Below are 27,956 nucleotides of genomic sequence, written 5' to 3' on the forward strand. Positions count from 1 at the left end.
TACCCTATTTTAATTAAGATTAATTATTATATTGATTAAATTTATTTTACAACAATAATATTAAAATTATTTAAATAATAATATACTAATCATTTTAAATTAAATTTTTTGATTAAAAAATCATTTAATTGCATTTTAATTTATCTCTTTGATCAAAATTTTCTCCTTTAAAAAGTTAAATAAGATTAAAAGAGATGAAATGAAATGAGACTTAGGCTTTGTTTTGGACAGTTTTTTTATTATTTTATAAATATATTTTTTAGTACAAAAAGTTTTAGAAATTAAAGAAAAAAAAAAAAGCAATCTAAAGCTTAGGCTTCATTTGAGACGACATTCTTACTACTTTCAAAAGCAGATTTCTAGCACAAAAATTCAATAAAAGTAACGAAAAAACAATAGTTAAAATCTGTATCAAATAAGGGATAGCTTTCTTACCGCATTGCTTTTTAAAACGTAGTCATAATTTTTATTTAGTCGCTGCCTTTTTATTATTTTTAATAGATTTTTATGTTAGACAGCTACTTTGTACAACATATTTTAAAAAAATTGTTTCCTCCACAACATCTTTTATAATATATCTTCTATTGAGACTCCTATGATAACATATTGAAAGTATTTTCATTAAACATTGAGATTTCCAATACTCAATCCTCAAAACTAGGGGTGTCAATATTTGACACGACACGAAAACCCGACCCGGAAAATTCGGGTTGGACCTGACCCGATTTCAAAACGGGTCGGGTTCAGGTTGACTCGACGGGTTGCCGGGTCAACCCGCCCGAATCTGCGAATCCCGCGTGACCGGTCCGGCTGCCCCACTGCCCGCGGTCCGGCTTCCCCCCGCGTGACCGCTGCCAGCGGTCAGGCTGCCCGCGGCACTGCAGCTTCGTGAATCCCGCGACCCGCATGACCGGCTGACCGCACCGCATCGCGATTCGCGAATCCCGCCCCGGCTCCCCCTGACCCATGACGTCGTGGCCGCCGCTGCCCGGTTCGCGTGACCGCTGCTCCCAGCCTTGCCGTGTCCGCGGGTCGGGTCGGGTTGACCCGAACCCGAAGCAGGTCGGGTTCAGGTCCGGTAAATCGACCCGTTTGTAAAAACGGGTCGGGTTCGGGTTGACCCGATTTGTGCCAGGTCATTTCCGGGTTCGACCCGAACCCGACCCGTGACCCGAAATTGACACCCCTACTCAAAACTGTAATTACTTTTGGTTGATTTAAGGATGTTTTGATTCCTCAAGGTTAGGAGAATATTGCTATGAGCCTATGACTAATCATGTGGCTTTTAATACAAAGAACCATAATTAGATCCTAAACATCTTCCTTAGACTTCTAAAGAAGCCTCCATTCTACTAACAATGATAATAGTACTTTCAACAAATATTACACCTATCAAGAGCATATTTGTTGTTGTTAATGTCATGCACAATGTAATCACCTAATATATGACATATTTTAAAAGTTCACACTATAACATATCTTAGTATGCAAAAATTGAGGGGCCAAATTTTGACGAAAACACTTTTAAGAATGCGTGTACCTCAATGCAAGCATCGTGAAATGGACAAAAAGAAAGATGACATCAATAAAATGATATTCATTTGACCTTCATCTAAAAAGTTTTTCATATATGATATATCTGAATGAGCGACTAAAAATTTTATCTGTGATAACTTTTCTATTGCTTTCTAAAGCAGCTTTTTAGTACAAAAATTTCTTAAACTAAAAAAATTTGTGAAAAAGCTACTTCATAAAGAAGTAAGAAAGTTATCAGAAATGAAGCCTAAATAATACTAATGTGTGTTGGGTCTAGTAATTAGGATGTTAAGCCTAAGTGAATGTCCCAAGGCTAACCAAGAGGGGGGGTGAATTATATGTCATAAATTTTGTGTGATTTTTTTTGGCTTTTTTACACTTATTTAGGCCTGGTCTGGGACAACTTTCTTACTGTTTTTTAAATCAATTTTTTATTAAATATTTTTTTTTTAATTTCAAAAAAAATTTGTATAAAAAAATTGTTTTAAAAAAACAACAAAAAAAATCGTCCAAATCAAAACCTTAATATCATCATCAATGTTTTTCTCTCTTCAACAATAAAAACCTCACATATAAAAATTTCTTGCTATTTTATATTCACATATTTTTAGTAATTATTTTTTGGGAATTAACTTTTATTTGGATAGTAAAAACATTTTATCCTTCTAGATTTTTCTTAAACATTCAATCTTTTTTCCAACCATATCATTTATTTATCAATTTTATAGAAAGTTCATACATTGTAAAGCACAAAAATAAAATAAGTCAAATGGAATCCTATGGGTCATTTGGGATCACTCAACTGAAATAGCTAATGATTCATTATATAATAAAATGTTATGAACATGATTATAACAATCATTTTTAAAATTTAATAAAAATCAGCTTAAGTTACAATTCTTGTTAAAAACATAATGTGTCACGTCATCTGATACACAACATTGATATACAGCAAAAAAGTGATGTTATGCGTATTGCTTCGCCTACCGACGGCATAATAATTTCTCAAGTTTCGATCAAACAATCTTTCAATAATATTTTTTTTATGTTATGAGCTCATTTAAATTTCATTTAAAATATATATAAAGCTTTGGCCAACACTTTTAAGTTTCATCCGAACTTCAGCAAAACTCAACGGAGACTTTTCAATTTCGCACTAAACTTTTTAAAATTAGCTAAAACTGCAAATCAATACGATATAAATTTCCAAAACTGAAATTATTAAAATGCAACCAATCTTATACAGTCAAATGACAAAACACGAACTTCCTTGCAAAGAGTTTTACAAACATGCTACTTAATTCATATATTTACATATCTACTATTTAAATTATTATATTTATTTATATAACACCCAAATATTTTAATAATATCTAGATGAAAATAATTATATATAATGAGTTTAAAAATCATTAAATTAGAGAAATTATTCCGTGCAGAGACTGAACACAGAACGTCGTCCGAAGACCAACCAGTTGGCACCACATCAGTCGTACTGAGTCGTGATATTGAGCGAAGGGATGACTTGGCGTATCTTGGTTTATCTCTAGACAATGTTCGGGGTTCGAACGGAATAATTTCTCCAAAATATATGCCTGAACAAATATATATTTGGCTTTGATGATTAGGGTATTGCATAAATAAATGTAATAATTTATATATTTTATAATTATAACTAAGAGAGAGAGAGAGAGAGAGGGATCACCGTCGCATTCCACCTTCAACCGCCGGCGCCACCATCGCCTTCTGTCTGGACAAATTACCTTCCCATCCTGCATCAAAACAACCCTTCAGCTCTAATAAAAACCGCTCCTTTCATCAAAAAAACGAAAAAAAACAGAGCAAAAACGGAGCACATCATACCTAAATCCAAACGAAATCCACGGTTAAATAACTCCCTGTACTCCTGCGAAAGTGCGCACGTCTCACAGCAACAATGCACCAGACAATCTGCACAAGGGCTCTCTTCCAAGAAGAAAAGGCTCCTCATCTTCGACCGATAGAAACACGAGTATATCCATTGACACCCAGTTGAACAGAGTATCAGAGCGTAAAGACCCCCACCAACCCCACAGGCTACAGGTAAAAGCCATCAATCAATCAGAGAAGAAGAATATGAGGAAAAGGAGTTTGATGGATTGCTTACATGTTGAGCCTCGGTCGACTATCTCGGCGATGCGGCCGAATGTAATGCAGGGGCAGAAGAAAGTTAAGCAGCCTGCAGGGAAACAGAGAAGCGTTTAGTGAGTGTTTTTTGATGGGAAGAAGAGAATGAGGAAGGTCGTATGTACAGTTTCCGAAGTCGTCGAAGCAGTCGAAGAGGCCAGTCGACCAGGGAGATGGGGAGAGCATTTGTGCCGGTAGGGCTAAAGGGTTGTTGATTGGTAGTGGTGGAGGGCATGGGGCTGAGGGGGGTGGAAACTGGAAATTCATGCCTTGTGGCTGTGGAGGATCCATTGGACGATGCGGACCGAAGCAATGAGAAAGGTTCTCGAAACGAGTCTGAAGAGGATGAAGAGAACAACTGCTTTTGGAGAGAAGTGGTTGGTGATTTGAAAAAAATATTTCTTTTCTTTTCATCCAACCGACAGAAAGCGGAACAGATCAAATGGTGACCGTTGTGAAAAATTGGCATCCCTTCATTTTGATTGAATAAAAAATGGTATATTCATTTCAATTTATTTTGAGAGAAATATAAATATATGAATAATTAATAACAATTTAATTTCATCTTAATTAAATTTTGATCAAAATTTTCACCGATTTTTCCCCCATTTTAATTGGCTGGTAGAGTAGGGGTGTTAAATTGTTAATAGGCGTTAATGGGTCGGATTTGGGTCCAACCCGAGTCGACCTTGGTGTAAATAGGTTGCCCAAATCCAACATGTTGTCTAAATGGGTCAGGATTTCCAACTTGGACCAGATTGGCACGGTTCGCCGGGTTGACCTGACCCAACCCGTGAACTCGCGGGCGCAATCGTTGAGTCACAACTCACACAGGTGCAGCAGCGTAGGGCTTGACTGCTGGGCAAGGTCGACTAGTCGAGGCAAAGCAGCTTGCGTGGTCTAACCCTAGCCCGGTCTGTGAGGCTACGGCATTGGCAACATGGCGAGGTAGAGCCGCGGCTTGAGCGACTAACACAACGGCCTGACGGACTGGACAGTGCTGGCATGATCACGAACCCGAGTCAAAACGGGTTAGCTCCGAGTTGTCTGGACAACACGAACCCAACCCATTCTATTCTTCAAACATGTCAAAAATTCAAACTCAAACTAGACCCGTTCTTCAAACAGGTTAAAAATAAAATCCTGAACGGCTGAACATGACCCATTTCACAAACAGGTCAACCCAAAGCTTGATTTTTTCAAGTCATGTCAAAAATTGACACCCCTAAATAGAATGGTAGGGCTTGGTCTTATTAAAACTCTATTGTAAAAATGTTATTATTAAGGAACAAAGAATCAAATACAAAGAGAAATAATAAATCAAAATTTATTATTATGATTTCTTACAGAAATATTTCAATGAATAAAATCTAGTAGCCAACTGTTTAATATTTCTAATTATCATTATTTTTTCATGACAAAATCAAGTCTTAACATGATTGTCATCAGAAAATCATAAGAAACATCAGCAAATACATTACATTAATCTCGCTCATTTTGATCACAAGGGAAAATAATCATCTGGGGCTTCAGCCATTACATTCATGCAAAAGGAAATCTTCATTGATTCTGATAAAGATTCACCAATTCATCATGAAAATGTTGCTATAGAAGCAAAGGTAAAGGTTGAACACAGCAACAAAGATGCAAAAGCTTTCGCCCATGAATCAGCAGATAACAAGAGAAGGCTTTCAAAAATATCACAGCATTGTTAGCCAAGATTAATTATTTTGTGCGGACGTCGAACGTCATCCGAAGACCAACCAAAATGTGCCACGTTACCCGGGCACTTGGTATCATGGCTCGGTACCACTCAGTACCGCTAACGCAGAGCATTCTAGTTGATCTATGAACGACGTTCTGCATCCAGTCTCCACACATAATAATTTCTCATTAGCCATCATTCTTCATGATATTTCTCTTTCTGGCAGAAGCGAGGTTCCTTTTTGCAGGGGCGTGTGGCCATACATCGTCATCATTGTCGTCGTGGTCTTCTTCTCTGGCTATATCATCCTCACTGTCAGTCTTTTCTTCTTCACTCTCCCCAAACATAAAATCTTTGATCTCTCTGGAATTTCCTGGTTTCCTCCAGATATGATCTTTAGATTCAGAGCCTCCCTCACCGGGCCGATCCCGGTTACACCGCCGACAGACCTGGTTTCTACTGAAGTTCAGGAAGTCGCATCTGAACCAGTATGCATAAAATTATCAACATGAGAAAATGCAAAGGATGGAGAAAGTTGAAAGATGGACATAGAAGTTTTGAGGTCATACTCAGGGCATTCCCAATCTCCAGGGTTTAGATCTCTCTTGGGCCGTTCTTCCAGACAGCGGAAGCACTTTCTGTTGCGAGCGAAATTCATGAAGTTGCACCTGGTAAGAAGATAGAAATGATCAACCAAACTTGCTTAATAGTTAACTATCTGAATGGATGGGTAAAACAAAAGCTAGATAAGAATATTTACTTTGGGCAGCTCCAATCTCCTGGCTTCATTTTCATAGCATCGCTATCAACTTTGTTTGGTCCATCTACTTTGCACTCCAGACAGCGAACATTCCGAGCAAAATTGAGGAAATTGCAACTGAAAAATAAGGATCAGAGCTTTACTCTAATAATTTTGGATCAATCTCAGTGTGTTGTGATAGGGTTGGATAATCAAAACAGAACACAACAATATAAAAAATAACTTACTCCAAATAGATCCAGAAATAATACCAAGAGAGCTATTTTACTAATTTTCACGCAAAATAAGACAATGATACAAGCTGATTTATTATTCGTATCCGATAGGTGAATCGTCTCTCACACAATTCCTAGTAGCTACAAGGAACCCAAATGCCTCACAAAAACTACTGCAGAAAATCAAAACATAATATAAAATCTAACTATCCATAATCTCCCCCCATAAAAGGCCCAAATCCCAAAAAAATACCCCTTACATCTTTCCCAAAAATTTTCACGCCCACCTGTATGTACCCGGGTCAGTTTCAACCCAGTTTTGACAGCCCTAGCCTCATACTACAGTAAATCTTTCCACTTAATCAACACCACCATGATCCCCTTGTCTCCTTACATGCTCCTTCAATTATGTCAAAATACAATCCCTTTCTCTGAGGTATTGCTCTATTGATCACACTGGCGTGTTGTCATGCCCATAATGTATCAGATGAGGTGGATCCCTCCCATACAAAATTTTAAATAGTGTTATATGTGCTGATGTATGATATGAAGTGTTATACCAATATTCCGCTCAGGCTAACCATTTGACCCACACCACAAGTAAGATTTAATTATGACCACTGTAAGTTGATGACAATCTGCCGAGAAGTCCATAAAAAAAGCTCTTCCATGATCTAGTTGGCAATGACATGGAAGAATATGATCATTCCTATTGGAAGATTTTGAGATGTGGTGGTGTAAACAGCACTTTAGGAATCTAGCCATGCCAAGATGCATTCTTGACCGGTAGATGTACCTTTGCATATACTAAAGCATCTTAATCACCCTAAATTATCCAACTACCTTCAAAGCATGTGCTTCTCTGATTCACTTCGCCCAATCATTATCTCTAGGAGCACATAATTGACTCCTTTTGTAGAAAGTCATTTTTTTACGGTAGATCCTCTCAAGTGTTATTCAAAAGCTCTCAAAAGACTTCATCAACCTTGTACAAGTCAACAAACTCCTCATAGCAGGAAGAACATAGATGCATTACTGCTGACTAAATCATTGAATGTCATAAAAGCATATTACCCATTTAGTTTTGCATTATCTTCTTATATCGGATGGCTAAATTGAATTGATACAAATTTGTAAATATACCATTCACTTCATGTGCTGTGCTGGTTGCAACTTTGATTGAGTTTGGAGGTACTAAAGTGATTTTTGGTCTGAATAAATTTTTTCTTTAATGAATAAAAAATGTCGCCAATAATTCAATTCTTGGTGAAGTTTATGTAGCACTTTATCTTGCATCAGGCAATTCTTCTTACCACCTTATAGCAACTCTAAATAATATGTTATATATTTCCATTCTAACATCAAAAAAATGGTAAATAAATGTCTATGACCATATTCCCAGCACCAAATGGTACTTCAAACCTGGCAAGGCTAGAGCAGGCACTTTGCTTATCCTCTTTTTTAAAAGAAGAAACATGCTCTAATGTTTCTTCTCCCTGGAGAATTTCTTGTTGGCCTAAAAAGTTATGTATAAACTTCCCTGAGTCCTAGCATACTCGCAAAAAGTTTCGTACGTTCGTCACGCCCATTGGCTAAGGTCAATCCTTAATAACTTTTATTTTCATAGGGTTGATCTTGATCTCCTTCTCAACAACTTAGAAGCCTATGTACAATAAGATCTTTTACCCGAAGTTGTATTTCTTTAGGTTCAAGAAGAAATTACTTTCTTTTATGAGGTTTAAAACATCACTCATATGTCCATGATGCTCCCATGTTCGATTGAAGATGAGAATGTCATCAAAGAAGATGATCACAAACTCATCCATGTATGGTCAAAGAAAGTCCTTCATGAGATACACACACGTCACCAAATGGGCATTGTCATCCACTCAAATATCCCTTTTTGTCTAAAAGGCAATCTTCCCTGTATCCTCTCATGAACTCAGACTTGGTGGTAGTAGAGGTACATTCGATTTGGGTGGGTTTGGTTGATGAAGTCATTAAACCAATTAATTTTGGATCTAAAATACAAATAATTAAGCCAATCAAACAATCCTTAACAAACAAGCTAACCAAACTATCATAAATAATCAAACCAAATCAAACAACAATATAGTTTAGCTCAGCTGACTTTTATAGTTTCCGTTATAGTAATAAACTAAATAGCCAAAAATCAATGGTTTTAAGTTTGGGTTTTTAGGTTGTTTTGCCTTCTGCAATTCCGACATTCCATCTTTGAATAGCCATCATTCTCGATTTACAATTTTCAACTACCAAACTTATCCAACAACTTAGAACGTTGAGAGTAGCAGCTTGAGTTGTGCGACTCTTCAAGATGGGAGAGGAGGATAAAGGCGTTGACTATAGTGATAGGAAATACTTGAAATCAAGTATTTCCTATTCACCTTTACAGCAAATCTCCACAAAATACTGCTGTCCGGAGCAGGAGAACAGTGAAAACAGTGGAAAAAATGTAGAAAACTGAGAGAAAATCGTAGGAAAAACTTGTATTTTACTAGTAGATGCAAGGAAATTAGCAAAGATACAATTGATCCTCAATTCGAGAGGAGGATCGATCTCTCCCAAATCTCTAGACGCCGCTAAAGCCCAATTTTTTTGTTTGAACTAAAAAAGCACACCCCTGAATGGTGGCATGTTTTTAAATCTATCTTCATGAAGATCCGAGGCATGCTTCAAATGGTTCAACAAGTCATCCACTGTGGGAAGTGGGGCATCGAATCTTCATCGTGATTTTATGAAGTGCCTAATAATCCACACGCATTCTCCGACCAGCATCTTTCTTTAGCACCGACACAATCAGTGAATTTCATGATTAATTATTTGGGATTTTGACACTTTTGTCAAGAACATCAACAACTTGCTTTTTTTTTATTATATATATATATATATATCGAGACAAGTCTGACCTCATGTGTGACAAATCTTGATAGAGTTATCACTCTCGGCTCTCAAAAAACCTCTTGGTAGAATTTATTAGCTACTATAATATCAAGTCTCAATTCATAATTACTAGGGTCAATGCCTTTTATATCTCCCTTTGATTCCTTCTCAGATCCTCCTCAAGGCTTGATTTAGGCATTCTTGTCGAGCTTCTCCAGTCAAACAACAAGTAGAATGAAGCACTTGCATGCAATTATAGTCCTATTCACCGAACTAACCACCACTATATCCATAGGCTAATTATTCTTGCTCCCACTGACAGTTTACCTCACACCACCCTTGTGGAGATAGCATAATTGTACTCTTAGGTAGAAGGTAGCATGTCAATCCGACAAAAAAATGGGTTCCTAAAGATAATATGATAGATATCAAGAGAGATCATTTCATACATTATAATGTTAATGTACTCATGACTAAGCGCAAAGAGCAGATAACACTATGGATCAATCTATACCTTGAAGTCCTTCTAAATCTATTTGAGCAGGCAAGGATATGGGTGAGAAGTCATCTTGAGACCCAGTTTTATGAACATATTTGTCGAGATTAGATTACTTTGACTCCCTAAGTTGATAGATGACATTGACCACCTCCTACTTCAATTGGATTCACAAGATGAAAAGTTCCTCATGCACTTGTTAGGATGAAGTGTACTCTGCTTTTGGTCTTCAACATTTTATCAAGGAAAGGTAGGAGTTGGATAGATTTTAATGAATCTAATGTTTAATCATTTTCCACAACAACAACCATCTTCTTCCATTTAAAATCCTACTTTTACTTCTACGGGAAGAATTTGGGATGAAGTTTCTAACATTTTCCTCTATCATGTCATATGGTCTAGCAATGATCATAATATAGGTTGTTTAGTGAAAAAGAGTAAGAAGAGGTTCTTGCTTAGGGTCCGTTTGGGACGGCTTTACTGTTGCTGTGCTTTATAAAAAATTGTTAAAGGGATGTTTGGGACATTGCGGCAGACCTACGTTGGAAAACTTTCTGCGGCCCATCCCCGCTTCGCGCGACCTTTCCCTGCCTCCCGCGGTCCGCTGCTTTCTGCGGTTTCGAAGCACAAAAATGTCGCAAATGCCCCGTTCGACAACTAAACCACCTCCTCGCCCTCGCCGTTCTCTCTCTCATCTCCCCTCACGAAAACCACCTCCTCGCCGTCGTCGTCGCCGAGAAGCTCGACGAACTGAACCGCGTCAACGTCGTTGCTTCCCGCCTAGGTCGTCGCTGCTCTCTACCCGCTCTCCAAGGCTTCGAACATGTGTACTCTGACTTACTCGTCGGCCGAATCGACCCCTCGGCTCTCGGCTTTCTCTCTCGCGGCATGGATGGCACCGTTCGCAAGATGGAGCGATTCGCTTCCTCCACTGTCGCTCTCTACTCTGAGATCGAGCTTTCCGCCAAGAAATTCCCTCCCACGCCTGCTGCAGGAGATAAGAGGTTAGGGAAGATTCAGAAATCTTCTTCGATGGTGGAGCATGGTGTAAATCTCCATGGTGATGGTCTCAGGTTCAATTGCAGAGCTAATCCTGGAAAGCTCTTCATGGAATGTCTCAGCTTGAGTGGTCCGGCTTCATGGAAAGACACAAATGAACACTTTGAGGAGCATAAATGTGTTAGCCAGAGTAGGGCTGGTTCTATTGTTAAGGTTTGAGTGATTTAAAATTTTAATTTAAAATTATAAGTTTGTGTTATGTACATGAAAAGAAAAAATTTTAATTTAAAATTATAAGTTTGTGTTATGTACATGAAAAGAAAAAAAATTACATTTATACAAATTTTTTTCATCTTAATATATATAAGGGTAGTATGATAATTTGTTTGTATACAAGTGCAGCACAGCAGTTTGACAGTTGTACTATCCAAACAAAATATAATGATTTATGTACAACAACTTCAAAAAACAGATTCCTATACACCAACTTCACAACCTACTTTACGGACAATTGCAGCCGTCCCAAACGCACCCTTAATCTTTATCAGAACACTTTCAATTCCTGATGTGAAACGTAATGCATGGAAACAAGAACTGCTTGGGGATTTTAATATAAGATTGTTAAAGATTTGCTAGTTATAGAATTAATGCTTACCCAGATTAAGTTCTCGGAATTATCAAGTCGAAATTAAGTAAGGCATGTGGTTACAACTAGATTAATGGGACAATATCAAATTGACAACATAGAATTAGATAGTAATGTTATGGAGAGAAACAATAATCCACAATTAACAAATATAACTTTTCACCTTGGGTCTCTCACTCACTCTCTTGTTGGTGCACTTTTAATGGAGGAAGATTGAGAGCAACCGACCGATGCCACTAGGAGACAAATGGCGCACAAAGTGTAGTCCGTTGGAGTGGTAGCCGGTGGCGGGTAGTCCATGGGATGACTAATGAGAATCCAACGTCTTATCCTTTCTTCCTTGATCATCAAAGACGAAGCCGTGGTCGATGTCGGGATCGGCCGTCCATGGAAGTGGAGAACTCTCTTCTTGAGCCCTTGAGCCGACCACTTGTTGAAGCAAAAGAGGAGAAGAGGGGGGGGGGAGTCGGCTATGGTGGGGCTAAGAGGCAAATGCAAGAAATATGAAATAAAATTCAGATTTTAGTGGTTTAGGAGAGGGATTTAATTTGAATTTCAAATTAATCCAAGGAGGGAGAGAGGGGCGGCAATGGGGAGAAAATTTGGGCTGAATTTGTGGAGCTATTAAGGTGATTAGGAGAGAGAGAGAGGAGGCCATTAAGGGGACCGGCCAACATAGAGAAGAGGGAGGTGGGGAGTTTTAGTGAGGTGGGGACCACAAGTTTTAATTTCAGAATTTCATAATTTCATAAAATCTGAAATAAAACTTCAGTTTTAAAAGGGAGTAGATTCCTAAATTAAAAACAATCAATTGGATTGATTACAAATTTCAAATTTGAAATTAAAATCCAATTAAATTGATTGCATGAATTAGGGAAACAATTTAGGAAACAATCAATGACTCATAAAAACTGTTGAATTTCAAATTTGAAATTCAAAGGAGGGGAGGGGTCGGCGGCTAGAGGAGGGAGGCAAGGGGTGGCCACGGTGGAGGTTGGCTGGCCAGTGGGGGACGACGGCTGGGTGGTCGGCGGCCTGAAAGGACTAGGGGAAGGAGGCGGCAAGGCTGCAGGCCGGCCGGTGACTAGGCTGCAGTTGGCCGGCGGTTGGACAGGGTGGGGAGGCGGAATTGCTTGGTGGAAAGTGGGGTGGGGAGGAAGCTTAAGAAAGAACACAATCCGGATGGATTCTCCTTGAATTCTCACACTAATTGATCACAAAGAAAATTGGAAGACGGTCTAGAACTCACAAAGAGATCTAGCTCTTCCCAAAACTCACTAAGAGATTTGGGAGAGGGATGCACTCATAAAGAGAACACAAAGTAAATTTTCATTTCATCAAAACATCTATTACATGAGAAAATGGCCATATATATAGGCCACCAAATGACAAAGAAAATAAAAGACTAAAATGTCCCTTGGGCTACAATAGCGACTAAAATACCCATAAGGGCAAAAACGGAAGAACTGAAAAATAAAATAAACTACTAAATAAAATGACTTAAAATAAAACTCATGATCGTGGACGTCGATCTCCGGCGTCTCCTGATGGTACATGTGTCGAAATTGATGACGATGTCCTCATCAATTCCACTTGTTCTCAATAAATTTCACTTTCCTTTCTTCTTGGTAGGATGCATGTCGCCTTTATTATTGTTCTTCCTCTCAATTGCCTGACTAAGATCTTTAATAAGGCAGAGTAAGAGTGCAAGGAAGATGATGTGGAAAAGCCTTATCATGTGTGCGCATCAACACAGGCACATATATTAATGACACACCAATCATTAAGGCTTGTCCCCATAATTATGTTGTCAATTCATACTTGTTAAAGGTGAATGGCACACCATTGCGCAAAATTTTTCGTGGAGCCATAACATATAGTACACGATGCGCATCATTTAAAACATAGCCCAAAAATATTAAATTTTATAAACAAAAATATATATTAATATAAATACTATTAAATAGAAAGATAAATCATCATGATAATAAAAAAATCCAAAATGATGTTTATGTTCAAGTAATCAATACCTCAACCACTCAAGATTTAAAATATTATAACCCTTTTCTAAAGTATATTTATTTGGTTAGAAATTAAATCAATCCTCCTAATAGTAATCATCATCATCATCAAATGTTAAAGAAGCCTTATTTCATTCATCAACATCATCTCGTAATTTATAATTCCCTTCATTTGTCACAAAAAAATACACACCATACAATTATTATCACCTTCATTTGTCAATATTACATATTTTCATACAGTATCTTTTTTTGTAGTTTGACCTTTCTCCATATTTAAAATTCTCTTTATTTGCCACAAAAAACACACGTCATACAATTATTATCACATTCATATATGAGATAAATATTATATTATGAGATAACATTCTTGATTAAGGTCACCGCAGGCGTGATACAAATAATTTCAGGTCAAACTTAAATTTGTAAGTAAAAATTGAAAAAAAAAAAAACTCTCAAGCACATTTAATACTCAAGTGAAGTCAATGGCCCAATCAGCTCTAGTTAGGCAAATTGCCATCAAGATTAAGCTTAAAGTGCAAAAATATTATATCTATGTATTGAGTCTCGAATTCTTATATTTTCAAGTGTTGGGGTAGCTAAGATCACTTGCACACATTAAATTAAAAATACAAAATATCTAAATCAAGAAATAAACCAAATTGAAAAATCTGTTACTAATCGTACTATTCGTTAAAAGATTGGGCCATACAATTAGGCTCAATATCAATTTAAATAAATCAAACAACTTAATTAATTAAGTAATTGTATGATTAATGGACATTGGTCATAGGATGATACAGTAGAACATTTATCATGTTTTACGATGTGACTTAATCTTAAATTAAATTGGTAGGATTAATTTACATTAATTATAACTTTTTATTTTAAACTAATCATATTTTACAATGTATATTATACTATATAATATATATTGTATTGTATAATTTATTCTCAAATTAATTTTTAATTAAAAATATAATTATATCATAGGCCACCATTAGGCTTTGAATTGATCGTATCATTCAATCTGAATTATATTGTACGATCAACAGTAATTTAAATCAATGTTAATTGAGAATTTAATTGATTAGAAGGTTGATGATTATTGCTGATACAATATAGGGAACATGGCTAGTAGCAAAAAATAGAACTTTTATAATAACCCTAAGAGAGAGAGCAAGTGATCCCCATACCAAAGTCATCTTCTTCCTTTAAACCATGCAATCCTCAAACTTGTATGGCCACCATTAGGCTTTGAATTGATCGTATCATTCAATCTGAATTATATTGTAATATCAACTGTAATTTAAATCAACGTTAATTGAGAATTTAATTGATTAGAAGGTTGATGATTATTGTTGATACAATATAGGGAACATGGCTAGTAGCAAAAAATAGAACTTTTATAATAACCCTAAGAGAGAGAGCAAGTGATCCCCATACCAAAGTCATCTTCTTCCTTTAAACCATGCAATCCTCAAACTTGTATATTTAGCTTTAAGGGCTTTCTTTGTTGTTCATGAGAGAGAGATCTTAAGTGATCTTGCAAAAGGTTGATTACCTAACGGATTGAGCTAGGAATGGCCAGTTTCATGTCAAGAAGTGAATGTGAGTTACCCGATAAATTGTGCTATGAGTAGCGTGCATCTCGCTTTCAATTAATAGTGTTGTGAGTTTTTCCATTGCTCATTAAAGAAAGAAGCTTCTCAGCCTTGCATCCACAAATAAGAGAATAGTAAAAAATCTCAAGGAAACTTAGGAAATGGACATAGGCCGATATGTAGCCAACCCATGATATGTATATTTGTAGTTATTTTCCCTTAATATTAATTTCATGTACCTTAGCTCTTGCATTTACTATGATATCTTGTGGAAATAAATTCCATCTACTCTAAAGGGTGGGTTGATGGTTTGTGGTAAAACAATCAATAAATTTACTTGGGAAATATTTTAATCAATTTATGAAAATCAACATTTTGATAATAATAAAAAAGAAAAGATCTTGAATTTACATGATGTACATGACAATTATATTTGAAATATATATTTTTTTTTCATCTAACTTTTCAAAGAAAATTTTTATTTTACCAAATTTAAAAATAATCAATTCACCCCCTCTTAGTTGTGCCATAAATCTCATTTGTTCATGTTTGCTATCATGTTTGAATACGGCCTCTTGTATATCCCCTCTAGCACCATTTATTGACTTGAGAATTTATGTGAAGATTCATGATGGAAAACATGAAAATCTGATAGGAAATACTTGAGTTCGCAAGTAATCATAATGGGAAATACTTCAGTTCGCAAGCAAACCTAACAATAATTGATAAAAACAATGAGAAAAACTCAAGAACTTTGGTGAAAATAATCCAAAACAGTAGATTGTATTATAGGAATCAAATCAAAGCAAGCACAAAGCAAAGATACAATTGATCCTCAATTCGAGAGGAGGATCGTTCTCTCCCAATCTTTAGACGATGAATCTAGAGCCCAAGAAACCAAAGAGAACTCCAAGTGAAACAATAATCAAACATAACCCTAACCCTAATTTCCTCATCATACTTAAAGCATATAATTAATTAATCAAGCCAAACGATTAAGGAGCCCTTGCTGCCCCCTCCTTTCCCTCCAAGGAGATTGAATTTGAAGTATTGGTGGACCCCACTCCTCTCTCTCTCTCTCTCTCTCTCTCTCTCTCTCTCTCTCCTTGCCGCCACCCCTTCTATAGTAAAACCGAACTGGTCACTTAGGGACCAGTTGTAATTAGACCAGTCCACTAGGGACCGGTTTAACAAAATCACTTTCAAGTTTTTTGACAATCTAAGAATAATTTTTTCCAGCCTTTTTGACCATTAATACAATTATTTTAAATCCATCCACGCTTGAAAATTTTTCATTCCTCTTGATTCTCAGTGTATAATCCCATTCTGACAAAAACAAGACCCCCTTTGCCTCCCCAAAAAAATGGGCTTATGTTCAACTCTAATCAGAACTCAATATGGATCAAAAAGCCGCTTTCCTATCTACAAAAGGAGATTGTTGTGCAATTGACATGCCCTTTTTGAGTAACTTCAACTTCTGATTTTGGGAGATGAACTACAAGAAAAAAAAGATTACAAGGCCTCTTCAATAAATAATCTATGATGTTAGTCACTCACCATTTTAAATGTTGTATCACCCACTCATTAAGCGTGGTGGATAAGAGAATTCATTAGGATTTTAGTAGTTTATACCACCACCACCCCTTATTTATGGAACAATTATTGCGTTCTCTGACCGGACGTAGAGCTACGTTCGGCTGCCAATAACATGTCGCCACGTGCTCTTACTCTCTACCGCGCGGCCCGACGACTTGACCCGGACCGGAACCCGGGAATGCTATGTTCGCGTATTGCGAGGTATTGCTCGGTATTGTTCGGTGTTGCTGGGTATTGCATGACAATAACGAGAAATGCCGCTCTGTGAAGACCAATACCGAGCAAATACCGAGTTGTACCGAGTTTTTCTAGAATACCAATACCGAGTTGTACCAATACCAAGAAAAACTCGGTACAACTCGGTATTACTCGATATTTGCTCGATATTGCTCGGTATTTGCTCGGTATTGGTTATTGCCAAGCAAAATCGACCAATACCTAGCAATACCGAGTTGTACCAATACCTAGAAAAACTCGGTACAACTCGGTATTACTCGTTATTTGCTCGGTATTGCTCGGTATTGGTTATTGCCGAGCAAAATCGACCAATACATAACAATACCGAGTAATACCAAGCAATACCTAGCAAAATCGAGAAATACCGAGCCATCCTGGGTCCGTTCCGGGTCGGGTTGTTGGGACGCGCGGTAAATAGTGAGAACGCGTGGCGCGATTCTACTGGCGGCCGAACGTAAAGCTACGTCCTGTGACCGGACCAAATAAAAGTTCTTATTTATGGGTGAGCTCGAAAAATTGTCTTATGGGGGATTCGGGACGCCAATCAATCAAATCCAAGAACAAGATAGAAATATTTGTTTCTATAGATAAGATCACACCGATGAGTGGTCTTCTACATTATTTAGAGACAGCACAATTTCAGTATTACCTATTCCTTTTAATAACAAGCCAATTTATTACACATTTCAAGGGCATCCTTTGTGTTAAACTATGAACCTCTTTCATAAAGGGCAAATTGGTCATAATTTTCCACAGGTGAAGACTAGGGAGGGCACTAGCAAATCCCTTGTGCCTATTAGAATTTTAACCTAGTTGACAAGGACTTTAATGACCTCGTAGTTATAGTTATGAGTATTCCTTTTGTTATAATATCATTGCAAATGGTTTGGGCATTACAGAGTCTATTGGCAAGAGCCATTCACTTTTTTAAGGAAGTCAACGATGAAAGAGAATGAAAGTAATGGATCACATGGATAATAGAAGAGTTAGAATTATTGCAAAAGAATGAAACTTTAGATTTAGTTTGACACATTATTAGTAAAATAGTTATTAGTTGTAAATGAATCTTCAAGCACAAACAAGGAACTCAAGGTAACGATAATATAAGATGCAAAATGTGATTTGTTGCATATAGCTATAGCTAGAAGATGTTGACTTAAAGGTTTCTTTTGTTTAGTTAAGCACAACTAGATATATATATTTTTTGTTAGCAGTGATTGTAGCCTAGGAATTGGTGTTCGAAAAATTGAATCTGAAAACAATTTTTCTCCATGGTGATTTAAATAAGGAGATTCACATTTAACAACCATCATGGTTCAAGAAAATATAAAAGATCATGTGTGTCTATTGAAGAAGTCCATGCATGAACAAAAGCACCCTGCCACCCTGTAGCAAAAATTTGATAGTTTAACGATCATAAATGGGTTTAATAGAAGCTCATTTGACAATTATGTGTAACAGAAGCAGCTTGTATATAGATCCTCTGTAAATCTACTCTTGCATGCTGATGTTATTTTGATTGTAGCTAAATGCAATGTCACAAACCCAAACATTGAAAATTAACATAAGAATAACATGTGATATGAAAATCTTGATACTATTAAAAAATATTGGAAATTTAGGTAGTAAGAAAAAGGCAAACATAACAGTTTATTTCCCACACAATAGAGATATATTGAAAATTTGTTAAAAATCGTTTTGCACAATGCCTATTACTTCTCCATTAGATAGTCATTTTTATTTGTTTGGCAAATTTTCATCAATCACTAAAAGAGTATATTACTATAGTCTTATGCTAGTGTAGTTGGAAGTATTATGCATACTATGGTGTGAAGGCATTTGGATATTTCATATGATGTCATGGTTGTTAGAAAATTCATGAACCAGCTTGATTGGGATTCTAGGGAGGCAGTGAGATATATATTGTGCCAACTCAGACACACTACAAGGTATAGCTTGATGTATGGTAGGGATAGATTTGATTGCACTGATGTGGAAGTTTTTTATTCTGACTACATTAGTAATCTTAATAGAGGAAACTTGTAGAGTCTTAAATCTCTTTGGGTGTTCCATCCTTTGGAAAACTTGTTTTCGTCCAATGATTGTTTTGTCCACTATAAAGGCAAAGCCAATGACATTTGCTGAAGCTATTAAAGAGCTTGCTTAACAAGAGGTTTAATTTAAGACTTGGGCCTGCAACAAGACAATTCAATGATTTTATGTGACAGTAGGAATGTTATTCACTTAACCAAAGGCTAGATGTGTCATGAGAAAACCAAGCATATTGCAATGCTTTTGGACAAAAAGGTTAAAAGATGATAACATTTCAGAGAAGAAGATCTACATTGAGCATAATCCAACCAAAGTGCTAAACAAGATAATAAATGTTCTCAGGTTTTGGTAATGCTTCAATTTGATTAATTTATACAACTACTGATGCCCTCAGCGGCTTTGTGTGAGAAAGAGAACTGGGTGATTTAAGGATTGGCATGATTATCCATTTTGTTCCTTGATGGTATAGGTGATTTGATATAAAGAGAAGGAATGGTCGTAGATTACACCAAATCCTAAATCTTAAGGGTTCTTTAGTGATGCAGGAATACGTAAATGAGATGCACTTTTAACTCATATGGACTGTGCACAACTCATGATTAGAATAATTCTAGAACAAAACTATTAGCGAATTCAAACAATGAATCAAAACAATTAGTGGTTATCCGTTTAGGCTAAATCACATGGTGAGAGCTTTGAAAACTTCCAAAATAAATAGAAAACAATACAATGAGTAGTAGTAGCTTTCAAAATAATCCCTAGTCTAACAATGAGAATTAGAAAGCAAAGAGGTGCACTCAAATCCTACGATTACTAAGCTTAAGCAAGAGCAATGCGGGGGAGTCCGTCGTGACTGCAATCAATTCAAGAGGAGTTAGACTAAAAGAGATAAGATGCAAGGAGGAAGAGAAACCTTTGTCAAGGAGAGGTGGAGATACTCCACTCGATGCCTTCGAAGTGTTCGTCGATAGCTTCCACCAAGGTATCTACAATTCGCTCCAAATAGTCTTCGACGGTGTGATCAATCCTTGGATTCACGTCGAAGAAGGTTGATCGTAGGATGTCGATGAAGCCGTCTTCGTCCCAAGTTAAACCATAATCAGTCTCCGGATCCGCCATTCATGGATGATTGAAAATAGAATCTCCTTAGCCCTTGATATGCCTCGTAAGTTGTGGCAAAGAGAAAGAAGTTTCTCTTGCTAGTGGAGGGAAATAAACTTCAAGGCTCTTGACCAAAACCTGAAAATAGTTTCAGATTTTGATCCCAAAATCTGAGAGAAAATTTCAGATTTTAGAAGAGGGTGGGAATTGGAGGGAGAAAACTAATGTAATAATCTCACTTGAAGTAATTAAGAGGGAGAGATGGAGGCGGTTTGGGAGGGAGAGAGAGAGAGAGGCGGTTTGGAAAGAGAGAGGGGGCCGGCGGTGCAAGGGGATGGGAGAGGGGATTTATTTCCTAGGTTAAATACTTGAGTTTAGGAAATAAATTAGCAAATTGAGACTTAGGAAAATTCGGTCAGCAAAGATCAAGGGAATTTGAAATAGTTTCCTAGAGCAAAGTTGGAGGTTTAGAAAATAATTCCTAATCCAAGCAGGGGGGGGGTTAAGGAGAGAAGGGAGGAGATTTGGGGAGTTAATGAAGCTTCTTAATTTAAATTCATGAGATAGGAAAGTTTTAATCAAATCCTCTCTCAATCAAAATTTAAATAGGAGTGCATTAAAGAACTTTCCTAAAATAGAATTAGTAAATTAGGAAAGTTTTTGAATTTCAAATCAATTGAATTTGAATTTCAACTTCTTCCAAATTTGACCCAACCTAAATTAGGAAACTTCTAGGAGATGATGAAGTGGAGGTGGCCGGCGGATTTGGAGTAGTGGCCGGCGGCTTTAGGGGGGTTGGGTGGAGATTTGGCCGTGGGGGTTAGGAGGTAGGGGAGGGAGTTCGGCTAGGTGGAGGGGAAAAGAAAATCCGGTGGCTTTGTGACGGTGGATTGGAGGATGAAGAAAGAAAAGATATGAGTACAGAACCATGAACCCGACCTATCTAGGTTGGTGGGTATTGCACGATCTCCCTCTCCTAGGGAACTCTCTCCAGTCTCCATTAGAATTCTCAAGCTCTCTCAAAACTCATGCGAGAAGAAATTTTAATAAGCAATCATTCATTAACCATGAAATAATAAGCAAAGGCTATATATAGCCAAGTACAATTGACTCAAAGAAATAAAAGACCAAATTACCCTTTGGGCTCATACATGACACTTCCCATTAAATGGGTACAAACGGAAAGACCAAAATAACACTACGCAAATAGAAAATACATAAATAATGAAATAACAAAAAGGACTCATAAATACAAAGACTTGATCGTGGCCGTAGATCGGCGGCCACGCCTCTGATAGACCTTCCATGAGTTGATGTCCCCATCATTTAGATATGCCCCTCCCCCGTTTCCTTTTTTTTTTTGTTTGTGTTGTATCAATCACTAGTTAAGATGCAATTGATAATACAACCGCCTAGAGAACAATCGAGTGAAAAGAAGGATTAATCAAAGGTTTTTTTTTTTGGTGAATGGCTACAAAGGGCTTTGGAATCGTTGTTCTTCAAACAAAGTAGCACGCATGGAAATGAGCTAGCATTAGAAATGAGGGATCAAGGATCTCAAGTTCAGTGGTTTAGGGTTATGATGAGAGTACTAGTAATGCTTCTTTATTTTTAGAGATTTGGTGAAATAGGAATTAAAATGTACTCCTCTTTGACTTTATCAATCGAAATGAGATGTTCTCCACCCTCCTTGTTACTTTTTGATAGGAAGTGGATACAATTTCCTCGAAATCAATGAAGAGCAATAAAAAATTAGGAATAAGAACACACCAAAACTACTTTTATTGCAAGATAGATGAAAGAAAATAGCAATATACAAAATGATCTTCAATTGGAGAGGAAGATCCGGCTCTCCCAAATTCTTAGCCGGCGGCTAGATCCCTCACAAATTAAGAACTACTAATTTCAGCATACTCAAAATATAATCCTAAAATCACTTTATTGTTAGCCTTAAATAGACTTCCCTTATTCCCTCCTAAATCAGCTCCCTTTACCTAAATAATTCCCTCTCATGTTTGAATTCAAATTAAATCTCTTGCTCTAAATAATTCGCTCTCAATCATAATTAAAACTTTCTTAAATAATCAAAATTTGATTATAAACCTTCTTAAACAGCTCCCTCTTGATTAGGAAACTTCCTAATTCCCTCCCAATCAGATAGGCCAGTTCATCAATACTCCCCTTCCAAAGACCCACTTTGTCCGCAAGGTGGAAAGAGTACTCCTTTGATCCTTCCCCAAATCCTTGTCATCACAAATGGTGAAATCCTGAAGAGTTTGATCCTTACACCTATACTCTGGTGTATACCTCTCCTCACATCTGAAACACAGCTCTATCACCCTCTTTCCTATAACTCAATTTCTGTGGGCTTCTTGAAGTTTTCCCCAAGTCTCCCTCCTACAGTGTTCTCCTTTGGAATCTCCTTAAGAATACTCGATGTCGGCTCCTTAGAAGCCAAAAAGGTGGTGGTCATCCTGAATGAACCTCCTGAGCTGCTGCCTCCAGCCCCTCTCTCCAGGTGTCTATGATCCTCCACTAACTAGGCTAGCTCCATAGCCTCTCCCAAATCACAATGCCTCATCACTCTAAATGTCATTCAAATCTCAAGTCATAGCCTTTTCATAAAGTTCCCCTCCAGTATAGTCTCCGAAAGTTGATCCAACCGGCTAGTCAAGTGCTCAAACTGCTCACGGTACTCCACCATTATCCCCTCCTACATCAGGGCAAAGAACTGCTCATAGAAGTCTCCTTCTCTACTGGTTATAAAGTGTTCAAACAAGCAATCCTTAAACTCCCTCCAGGTAAGTATGGGTCACCTCGTATCCCTCCATCGGTACCATGCTAACGCTTTCCTCTCCAAGCACATCTCGACCATCGTCATTCTCTCCAACTCAGTCAACCTATTGACAGCAAAATACCTTTTCAACATGTGTACACCCATGTGCATCATCTCTCTCAAAAATAAGGTATTTTCAGCTTCCTCACCCTCGGATCTCATTCGTTTCCCCTGTTTCCTCCATAATTTCCTAATCCCCAAGGGGGTGGTTCCCTCCAAGTGTCTCAATCATCTCTTCTAAGCTCGTACCCAAACCTTTCATCAAAACCCCAACATCTCTATCAAATTCTGCACCCTTTGGATCATAACCAGCTCTTCTCCTTTCAAATTGAGCCCCACTCCTCTCAAATTCAACACCCATTTGTTCAAACCCGACCCCCTCTCGCCTCCTCCCATATCCTCTACCCGACACCTCCCTAAGAATAGGCTCTAGGGGAGACATTCTCTCTTCTCTCTCCAAAATCTCCACCTACTGATCTTCCTTTTGCCTTATCGAATTAGGGTTTTCCTCACTTCCTTGGTTGTTGGCGGCTTCCCTCGCCTCCGACGGCGCCGTCTTGGGTTGGCCCTCGAGTCACTTCTTCAACTTCTCCTCCAAGATGAAAAAATTCTCATTGATCTTGTCATAGACAGCTAAAATTTGACTTTTAAAATATAAAAATTGAGTTTGAAGATCTAAAATTTCATATTTCAATATTCCGATCTCTCCCTCCCTTTCATCCCGCGACAGGATTCCCGCCATAAGTACCTGAATCAAGGCTCCAAACCGCAAAAAACAGTAATTCTAATCTTCAAACAGCAGAAATCAGCACTTTGGAGGGGAAAACATAGCCGAAATTGGCAAAGAAATGCCTCAATTTCAGCCAAGGATGTCACTCTAATACCAATTTGATAGGAACTGGATACAATTTCCTCGAAATTAGTGAACATCAATAAAAAATTAGGAAGAATAACACACCAATACTATTTTTATTGCAAGATATATGAAAGAAAATAACAAGATACAGTTGGATCTTCATTTGGAGAGAAAGATCCGGCTCTCCCAAATCTCTGGCCGGCGGCTAGAGCCCTCACAACCTAAGAAATTCTAATTTAAGCAATCTCAAAACATAATAAAAAAATCACCCGATTGCTAACCTTAAATAGGCTCCCCTAATTCTCTCCTAAATCAGCCTCTTTTCCTAAATAATTTTCTTTAATATTTGAATTCAAATTAGATATCTTGCCCTAAATAATTCCCTCCCAATTATAATTAAATTTTTTTCTAAACAATTCCCCTTTGATTAAAAACCTTCTTAAACAACTCTCTTTTGATTAAGAAACTTCCTAATTTCTTCCCAATCAGATCGGTTGGTCCATCAGTTTCCTGTGGATAGTTGAAATATGTTTAATACTCTTTTTTGTACTCTATATACGTTGAAAGTAGATCATTTATAACTCCATGCCCAATAAATGTATGTCACTCACTCGCTCTTGAGCAAACCATATAATTTTTGGAGTTATCATTGTCGTGAATGTCATATTATTACATACTATATTTGTGTTGCGCTAAATTTATTTGTCCTGGCCTCCTGGGTTCATCGTATATCTCTCTTCGGTGCTCTTAAAGAGAGTGATTTGGCCCCTTTGCAATAGCAACCAAGCAAGTCTTCCTCCTACCCTAGACTGAAACCTCTCTTATTTCTCTCATCATTATTGCTCACTTTGTTCTTTATCTCTCTTATATATATGTATATATACTCTCTCTCTCTCTCTCTCATCATTATTGCTCACATTCGCATCAGCATCACAAATTATACATAATTTATAAATAAACTAAGTAAATTTCCTACAAAGTTGGGTATTGAGATTAAGCAGGCATCAAGCCAGTAATATATGAATTTCGGGACCTCAACAGTGCTAGCTTTGTCCTAATGTACAAACAAAAGGATTCCAAAATGCATAAAAAGTATAACTGTATAAGTAATAGACAGTAAATGTATTATAAAAAACTTACTTAGGGCATAGCCAGTCCCCCTTCTTCATTTCAACATCTTGAGTATTCTTCTTTTTGTTGGTGGTTGTCTTTAATTGACTAGATGCTTCCTTCTGAGTAATAATATTTAGAATGGGCTTTGGAAGTGCTGGATCAATGATTGTGTCACTTAAATTAGTAAATTCTGAAAGAAGCTTGCGGGCAGAGTCCTGAACTTGAACCTTCACAGGAGAATTCTCTCCACCTAAAAGAGCAGCTGGATTGACAGCATAGCTTAATAAGACACGCATAATATCCACTGTGCGAGCTCCTTCTTCTTCATGCACAGTTTTATAGGCTCTATCACAAGATGCACGAAGATTGCAAGCACAGCATACCTACAACAACAAAAAATAAAGACGTATTGATTTCCAACAGACTATGCAGCTCTTGCACTTCATATTTGGCACCATTTACAAAAAATCCTCAGTGAATAAGAAAACAAGAAAGCTAGAAGAAAAAAACTGGAAAGATAGTTCATTTTTAGAGGTAAGCAATCGAAATAGCCTAAGTTAAAAGCAATAAAGAGAGCATAAAAGCATACATCCGCTTCATCAAGCCTCAGAAATGCTCTCAACCTTTTTGCAGAATTAACAGATTTTCTGAAAATATTGGGACATCCACACTCAACAATAGCTCTAATGTCTTCCTTAGGCAGAGACCTGAATAGCAAAGTGATTCAGGAAAATAGTAAGTTGAAACTGAACATGAGAAATCAGATTTCTTCGAGAGGACTACAAAACACCTGAAAAAAAGTATCCTAATTTTACTAACATTTAATCTGCATAACAGTTTAAATGCTACATCTTGACAAAACAAAAGAACATTAAAAAGAGAACGATAGCAACCTCAAAATATCAAATCTCTCTCTTGCAAACTTAAGGCAAGCGTTTTTCAGCCTATTGATATCCAAGGCAATCCCTTTATCCCCCAAAGCAGGAGTTCTACAAACAGTTAAAGCCTCCCCTTCATCATCTACAGCCTCGGAAGCGACAATCTCAAAGTATCCTTTGCTCCTTATCTTTTCCACGAATTGGCCCCATTCAGGCCAAGGATGAGCAGAAGTGGCCGCCTCTACGCTATCCAAAGCGGCCGCTGAGGTGGAGAAGAAGAACTGAAGCCGACGAATTTGAAGAGCAGGGAATCGTCCCGAGTGAAAAAGACGGTGAGGGGGGGACGGGGAAAGGGGGAGAGGCAGCGCAGATAGGGCAAATCGGTTTGACTTCCGGCGTAAGCGGAGAAAGGCGGAGCTGAGGTGGAAGAACCTGGAGGAGGCCATAAGGGCAAAATGGTAGAGGAAAGGAAGCGAATTCAGAGTGACAATCTAGAAGGCGATGGCCACCTCCTAGGGTTTTGGGGAAGGAGGGTTTTGGATAGAGGAAACGAAGGATTGGGATTTGGGATTGCTGGTTTTGTTTAGTAGATGTTTATGTTATGTATGTAAAATATTATTGTTATTAGAAAAATTACTGTTTCTATTAATTGCCTGTATTTGGTTTACTATTATTTGGGTTAAGAAATAAAATTTAATTGCCATTTTAAGACTTCATTTGGAATAATTTTTTATTATTTTTTAAAATAATTTTCTAGTACAAAGATTTTATTTCAATAAATTTTTGCAACAGAAAATTATTTTAGAAAGCAGCAAAAAAACTGCCCCAAGCTAAGCTCGTATTTCTATAAAATAAGTAGAAGAGTCTTGATGCTTCAAGAGTTATCAATAAGATATAATTGCTCGTCTTTTTAATAGGATGTGAGAGTAATGATCAAGAAGAAAGGTATCAACATTTTTGATAAATAGGTCAAGTATTAGTCTTGGTGGCCAGCTCAGGAGTGGACATACGTAGTGAAGACGAGTGGAACTTTAGTTGTGACTATAGGTTTCGACTTTTTTGGCGATGGTGAAGGTCGATAATGTTGGCGACAATAGGTTTCGGGCATTGTTGATAACTATGTGTGTTTGTCTTGTGTCAATAGTTTATATTGTAGTTATAGATGACAACGACATCATCATTGTTGGCAATGACATAATCAATGATGAGTGATGACGAACAACATTCTTATTAAAGATGGTGAGCGTGTATCAACTATAATCATGCAAATCTTAGACCATCTTCTAAAGGCATCACGAAGCTTCAACGATGTTTCATAGTACTTGATCTTGATCCATTTGAATTTAGGTCAACATATTTTTGATATTGTTTGACTTATCTCAACGAGTCACATATGTCAACGATAAGTTTGTCACAAAAAAAAAAATCATAAGATTCTAGATCGATTTCAAAATTATTTTATTCGAATACCTGGAAATTCTATATATGAAAATTTGCATCAAGCTTCATATTACATCCGATAAAATTTTTTGTGAACTTTCAAATAACTTCAAAATAAATAATACATGTTTCATCCCTTACAAGTAATATTGAAAAAGGGTGGAAATGCTTGAAAATACTTTTTCTATGGCAGTTTCTTAAGAAAATGAGAATTTCAATCATAAGAAATCTTCCCGCATATCGCAACTAGCATAAGGGGAAACAAACGAAAATCATGGCTGGTTATAGAAGAATGAAGTAGAAATTAGGAGGCATGAGCAGAGCTTAGTGTTATACACTTATAGGGTCCAAACATCCTAAATGATTTCAGCCCTTCATTCCACAATCAACATATGAAATTATGCATGTTTTGAATCCGATGGTTCTTTCAAATACGACTGGTTTATCGGTTTTGCAGTTCAGTCGGCGATTTGGTAGATTTTTTATTGATCAGCTGTTGCTCTGATTTTCAGATTTAAATAGAACGGTTAGCCGGTCTCCAGTTTTAACCTGCTGGTCTGATCTAGTTTTAAAAATCATGATTTTAACTTAATGATAATATATATATTATAATTGTTTTCTCATTAAATAGTTTTGTATTACATTTTAATTATTATTAAAAAATTTATTGCTTAAAAAATTATTTAAACTAAAATATAACTATTTTTAAATAAATATAATATGTATAGTCCAAAATTAAAATGTTTTATATTTCTTTTTTTTTATAATAAATATTTAAATATCAAAAATATATTTTTA

General features: G+C 37.0%; 2 protein-coding genes across 2 annotated transcripts; both read right to left on the reverse strand.

Moving 5' to 3' along the window:
* Positions 1 to 861: 861 nt before the first annotated feature.
* LOC110093310 (cell number regulator 2) lies at positions 862 to 3,888 on the reverse strand. The gene is made up of 5 exons (XM_020818153.2): positions 3,828 to 3,888; positions 3,683 to 3,754; positions 3,400 to 3,612; positions 3,286 to 3,308; positions 862 to 966 (listed from the first exon to the last, which is right to left on the reverse strand). The coding sequence occupies exons 1-5, from the start codon at positions 3,886 to 3,888 to the stop codon at positions 862 to 864; spliced, it is 474 nt and encodes a 157-aa protein (XP_020673812.2).
* A 1,270-nt stretch (positions 3,889 to 5,158) lies between these two features.
* LOC110093297 (zinc finger protein VAR3, chloroplastic) lies at positions 5,159 to 26,296 on the reverse strand. The gene is made up of 6 exons (XM_020818135.2): positions 25,734 to 26,296; positions 25,430 to 25,547; positions 24,868 to 25,223; positions 6,168 to 6,284; positions 5,977 to 6,075; positions 5,159 to 5,887 (listed from the first exon to the last, which is right to left on the reverse strand). Exons 1-6 carry the CDS (start codon positions 26,162 to 26,164, stop codon positions 5,596 to 5,598), a joined length of 1,413 nt encoding a protein of 470 aa, XP_020673794.1. The 5' UTR covers positions 26,165 to 26,296; the 3' UTR covers positions 5,159 to 5,595.
* Positions 26,297 to 27,956: the final 1,660 nt, after the last annotated feature.

The sequence above is a fragment of the Dendrobium catenatum genome, unplaced genomic scaffold (genome assembly GCF_001605985.2).
Source record: "Dendrobium catenatum unplaced genomic scaffold, ASM160598v2 fragScaff_scaffold_743, whole genome shotgun sequence".
Lineage (NCBI taxonomy): Eukaryota > Viridiplantae > Streptophyta > Magnoliopsida > Asparagales > Orchidaceae > Dendrobium > Dendrobium catenatum.